General features: G+C 40.0%; 2 protein-coding genes across 2 annotated transcripts; both read right to left on the bottom strand.

Annotated features, from left to right (window-relative positions):
- Positions 1-265: 265 nt before the first annotated feature.
- TM35_000113410 (uncharacterized protein) lies at positions 266-1,570 on the bottom strand (the record flags this gene model as incomplete). The annotated part of the gene is made up of 1 exon (XM_029025050.1): positions 266-1,570. The coding sequence occupies one exon, from the start codon at positions 1,568-1,570 to the stop codon at positions 266-268; it is 1,305 nt and encodes a 434-aa protein (XP_028883873.1).
- Positions 1,571-1,913: 343 nt separating this feature from the next.
- TM35_000113400 (putative DNA polymerase kappa, putative,DNA polymerase IV) lies at positions 1,914-3,743 on the bottom strand (the record flags this gene model as incomplete). The annotated part of the gene is made up of 1 exon (XM_029025049.1): positions 1,914-3,743. One exon carries the CDS (start codon positions 3,741-3,743, stop codon positions 1,914-1,916), a length of 1,830 nt encoding a protein of 609 aa, XP_028883872.1.
- Between the last annotated feature and the right edge of the window lie 2,271 nt (positions 3,744-6,014).

Genomic DNA, 6,014 nt, shown 5'->3' with positions numbered 1-6,014 from the left:
AAAAAAAAAAAAAAACATAGAAACGCATAGTATCGGGTTTTGCTCAAAGAACCAAGTACGATCCAATATGAGGGATATCCAGAGATAGAGATAGGTTTGGTGTAACTGTCCATGTATATTTGATTTTCATCGTAATAAACACATTCAAATATTACTCATAATCACTACTACTCTTGATTATGCCTACTGACAGCATATACTTTTTTTTTTTTTACGCAAAAATCGATATAAAAGAAAAAAATAAAAGTCTATCAAATGAGATACTTCAAGACCCTCTAGAGAGATCAAGCACTCCACTTGATTGTTGTACAACACGCTGCACCTCGAAATCAATTGCTGCTAAAAGTTCCTCATGTAGCTGTGCATAGTACGCAGATATTTCACCTGCCTCATTTGTGTAGGACAGTGACGGCAAGAGTGCATGTGATCTATAATCAAAGGCGCTATCGCCTGCCAGAGCCAGCTCCTCAAGCGGTGTGGTATCATTGAGAGGTAAAACTTCAGTAGATGAAGAGAAAACGCTCGATTCAATACGGTTCAGAGCACTACGAAGAAAAACAATCTCTTTTGATTGCTCTTGAAGTTTATTTTCTAGAACAGAATACTTTAAACGTGTTGCTAATGCCATTTCTCGCTCATTTTTACACTCAAGACGAAGGCGTTGCACCTCCAATTCTAATTCTTTAAGCCTCACTACATCATAACAGTTCTGTATCTGTATTTCTTGTTTTGGTTGTTGTGGTTTTGAGTCCTTATTTGGTAGAATAGTTTCATTCGACAACTCTGCTGGAAACGCTAGAGGGACCGAAGTTAAAGGCTCTGGTTCAATTTCTTCCATTTCCTCTTGTTTTTCTCCCCATTCTTTTCTTTCGTCAGAGGTAACAGAAGGGTTTTTACGTGTTGGTTGGTGGTGTTGAAGCGAGACAAGTTCCTCCGTTGTTTGTACGGCTGCCGTACGGGAACGGGTATCCACCGTCTGACACGCCACGACTGCCATCTTCACAACGTCCGCCTGCGTGCCGGTACTGATCGTGTTCTTTACATTCACAGTGTTGGTACTGGCGTCTTTGCCCATCTGCCACCGCCGTTCAAGCACTGCCGCTGCCTTCTTCAGAAGACCAACCTGATCCTTCTCCTCCATCACTCTTCTTGGTACTTCGATGCCTCTTTCTGCCTCTCGTATTTGTGCCTCCGCCTCCTCCTCTGCCCACTGTGCGTGTTGCCAGGCGTCGTACATCTCCGCGGCGGCGGCGAGCACCGCCTGTTCGTGTGCGTCGAGGAGTGCCTCGCGGTCGCAGCCCCACGCGCGGAGGAGCGCCGCGGCGGTCTCGAGGGCCACGCCGTGGAGGAGCAGCAGGAGGCGCTGGAGGCCGCGGTGGTGGGCCGCCGCGAGTTGCGGGAAGCCGGCGAGGACGTGGCCCGCCCCCGCGAGAAGTTTGCGGCTGGCGGCGAGTTCGGCCCGCAACGACTCCTGTTGGGCCTGCAGTGCGAGAATGGTGGAGGCACACGTGGGACGCGTGGACCCGTCCCGCACCACAACGGGGCGGTCGTGCAAACACATCCAGTCCATCCTGGTGACTAGTAGGTGAGGAGGGTGGAAACACACACAGAGACTGCTTTTTTTTTTTTTTCGTTGTTATAAAGGAGAGAGGAGAAGAAAAAAAGATATATACATATACATATATAAAAGTTATTAGATATACTGTTTGGAAGTAAATCTACATTTTGCGTTTCGAGCGTTATACATGTTCCCTTTGAGTCATAAATATATATTTTCAAGAGGAAAAAAAAAGGAACTTAACTCGTCGGAATATTCAGAAACCAATATAAAAGAAGTATTATACTACAAGTATATTTGTACATACAAGAAAAAATGAAGAAAGGAAATGGGTGGTAAACATACAGCAACTAATTCATGTTATCAGTATAACATCATCTTCATCATCACTCTCTTCACATAATTCAACTGATGCCAGTGGAGTCAAACAAACAACATCATCATCATCATCATCATTATCATTATTGTCGTTGACGAGAACACAATTATCATTCTTTTTATCAGAGAAATCACAAATCTCCACATCCGTGGAATTATTGCTGCTAATACTACCACCACTAATATAACTTGGTGCTTCTTCACTTTCCTCATCCCTTGCATGCTTTGATCTTGTTAACAATAAAAGTTTCCCCGATTCGTCACGTTTACAGTAATCTGTTAAAGAAAGTTGAATACTACCACGGTGTTGTTTTTGCTGTGCCTCATATTCTTTTTTCGTAATAATATCAGTCAACCGTACACCCAAGAGACGAATCATACCATATTGATTCATAATAGGCAGAAGCAACTCATCAACAGCTCGATAAAGGATATGAATATCATCTGTATATTGTGGTAGATTTTTAGAAAATTGTTGAACTTGAAAGCTTGTTCGTTTAATTTTCAAAACAACCTGTCGACATACAATTTCTTCTTCCAGAAGTGTTTTATGGGAATCCTGAAGATTAGAATGTGCTATCTGCTGCAACTCTGACCCACTCTGTAGGTTTGTAAAAGTACGCTCTTGTCCAACTGACTTTCGTTCTGCCTCTGTGGTTCGATCATCACTCTCACTGTTCCCACTATCCATCCAGCCAGAGACACCAAGAGAAGCGGCAAGAAGAAAACGAAACAATTTCTCTGTTAAAATGTAGCATAATTCAACACGCCGCTCATAAACATCGCCAAGAGTATTAATTCCCAATCCTTGAAGAATACACTCTGTGGAACGACCAATACCAGGTACCTTTCGTACTGGCAAATCCTTCATAAAAGCAATTACCTCCTCACGTGTGCGTAGTTGGAGGTCATGTTGTCCATTAGGTTTATTATAGTTACTTGCGATCTTTGCGAGGGTTGCGGTGGGGGCGATGCCTGCGCTTGCTGTCAGCTGTGTCTCTGCAAACACGCGGGCGCGGAACTCTGCTGCGATGTCTGCGGCTGTGAGTGGACTGCGGCTGCCCGCCCCCTGCAGGTGTGCGCTGACCTCCATCGTGAGCTCGTCGAGGCCGACGCTCGTGAAGTGCGGGTCGTAGGCGGCGGCGAGGCGGCGGACGGCGGCGGCCTCCGCGCGGTAGGCGGGGAAGTCGGGCGGCACAACGACGAGCGCCGGGCAGAGCCGCCGGCCAACGAAGCCCGGCATGCCGGAGCGCACACCGTGGCGCCGCGCCGCGTAGTTCGTCGTCGACAACATCGCCGCGCTGCCAACGCCGAGCGGCACAGACGCCAGCGAGGGGTTCTTCTTCATCTCCACAGCAGCGTAGAACATGTCCATGTCCACATGCACATAATTTCCAAAGTGACGACCAGCTTCTAGCTCCTCTTCCACCTGATGGACTTTGGTTTCCCAGTGTCTCCACCTAGAAAGGTTCTTTTCTCCACATATACATTGTTTAAACTCCGATGATTTTCGCTGTAACTGTAAAATATGTTTTTTTCGCATCTCAGATTTACGCTGTTCATTAGTGTAGAAGCTTGAGCCTTTAGATATTTCTTCAATAATAGCTTGGGTTTTAGCCTTATCCACTGTTTCCAACCCAGCTTTGGTGTTGTCAAACCCTAGGCAAAACTTAGATTCCACCGCTGGAGTGGTGGATGAATGTAAAATGGGTAAGGGTTCAGTGATACTCTCTTTCTTTAGATGTCTTTCGTCATTACCACTATTATCATTATCCCGTAGTGTCGCATTATTTGTAACGTCGCCCATAGAGAATATGTTTTTGTTCTAATTATTCTTATTCACTGTTTTTTTTTTCTTGAAATTCTTTCCCTTTCTCTTTCTTTATAGTCCCTCTCTCTGTGTGTTTTGGGTGTCTGTGCCTCAACACAACTATACACTTGGTGTGCCTTATAATGATTCACCTTCCATGCAAATGCCTTAGATACTTTTTCCTCTTCTGCTCCTTCTGTAAACCCTTTAAAGAAAGAATAGTAATGGAAAGAAGAGAAATAAAAAGATTGTACACAAAGAAAGAAATAACGGAAAAGTGATCATTATCATCATCTTCTTGATAATGAAGCGTCAACCCTCTGAAAGAAGAAGATAATGAAAAAAAAATTCCTTTGCAGTATGAGGGAAACAATAACGAAGAAAAAAAAATGAGGAATTCCTCTTTTACCATCCCATATCCCTAAAAAAGAAAAAAAAAACATTTATCATCCTTTCACACACATGTTCAGAGGAAAAACGTAAAAGTCATCCCACAGAAAAAAAAAAAAAAAAAGAATACCAAATGGTATTTTTTTTTTTCGTGTTTTTCTTTTTTTTTTTCGTTCCCTTGAATCCTCTTTTTCGGTATTTCACACTCTCTTTTTTATTCTTCTGATCTTTTTCTTTGGGATCCTTAAACTCCATACATCTGTTGAAAACGAGTGTATTTTAAAATAAAGGTTGAGTAAAAGGAAAACACAAACAAAAGATAGAAAGAATCTATGCGTACATGCAGGAGTTTGGTGCCCCCATATCGTACCGTCAAAAAGGAAAAAAAAAGAAGGATGAGAGAATGAAAATAAACAAACAAGCACACACACACACACTCAGAGACAAACATAGAAAGAAAGAAAAAAAAAAAGAAAAATAAATAAAAAATAAATGAATACAAGCATAAGTAAACTTCATTCATTTTTGCCTATTTATTTCACTTTTTATCCCATTTTTATTTCATTACATCTTATCTTTGCATGTATGTGTGCATGTGCGTCTTGAGTAAAGTGACCTTACTTTGCTATTTACGTTTTTTTCCCCACAATTTATAACCCCCCATTCGTTTACTTACGTACACATATGGAAATAATAGACTTTACAGCCTAATTTTTTCCTCACATAGAAGCCGTTTTTTTTTTTTATTTTTTTTTCTCTACAAATTTCTTTTTATTTTTTCCCTTCTCTATCCTCTCATTGTTTTTTTTATTTTCTTCTTCTTTTTTCCTTCGCAATTCCCATTCCCACCTTACGTGGCAAATGGAAGTTACGTTCATTTCTCTCATCTAAATAACAAAAAGAAGAGGAATTTTCAAACCTCCGAGAACCACACATACAACCGTGGTATATCCTTTTTTTTTTTTCTTTCTTACTTTCTTTTCTTCTCATCAAACCATAGGCATAAAACTACACGGGAACAAGAAATGTCCACATACATACCCTTTTTTTTCTTTTTTTTTTTAAAAAAAAAGTTATGCAGTAAATAAGAAAAAGAAAAAGAAAAAAAAAAAGAAAAAACACCCGTCTTTTTCTTTTTTATATATATATTAAAACCACTTCAGTCTGTTTGTGTTTATTATGTGGCTCCGCGCAACTTGAAGAAAAAAGGTTCGCTTCTCTTCTCTTCTTTAGCCAAACATAACAAAGACATTCAGTACATATACCTACACACCGTATATATATATATATATATATATATATATGTATATATACTAGTTAAAGCAACAATAGTGTGAAATTATATGCACCAACAATAACAGCAACAACACCCCATCAACACCAGACAAACAAAGAAAAAAAAATCGAAACGGTGGAGAATCAAAAAAAAAAAAAAAAAAAAAAGGAAAATATAACGACCATTAATGCTAATGATGATGATGATGATAAAAAACAAAGGAGTATAAGGCGGACCAAAGAGTCATAGCAAAACGGTATACTATCTTTTTCTTCTTTTTTTTTCTAAATTTTGAATCTTTTCTTATTAAGATTTCTTTTTATTATTTTCGTTTTGCTCCAACATTGATAATTGAGGTTCTTCCCCCACCCCCCTATTCGTTCATTCACATTCATAGACAGAAACGGAAACACTGAGAAATACATTGTGTTTAATTTGCCCGAGTTAATTAAAGACATAATACTTGGGAATATGCATTAAAAAAAAGAAAAGAAAAATATGGAATAAGATAAAAAAAAAAAGAAAGAAAAGGTGTACAAGCGAGGGATACCGTGCGCGTATACAAGTAAATAAATCAATCAATAAATATAGATAGATAGATA

Source organism: Trypanosoma theileri (assembly GCF_002087225.1).
Source record: "Trypanosoma theileri isolate Edinburgh chromosome Unknown TM35_Tth_11_V1, whole genome shotgun sequence".
Lineage (NCBI taxonomy): Eukaryota > Euglenozoa > Kinetoplastea > Trypanosomatida > Trypanosomatidae > Trypanosoma > Trypanosoma theileri.
Note: the sequence above shows the minus strand (reverse complement) of the source record. Positions and strands in the feature narration are given on the sequence as shown.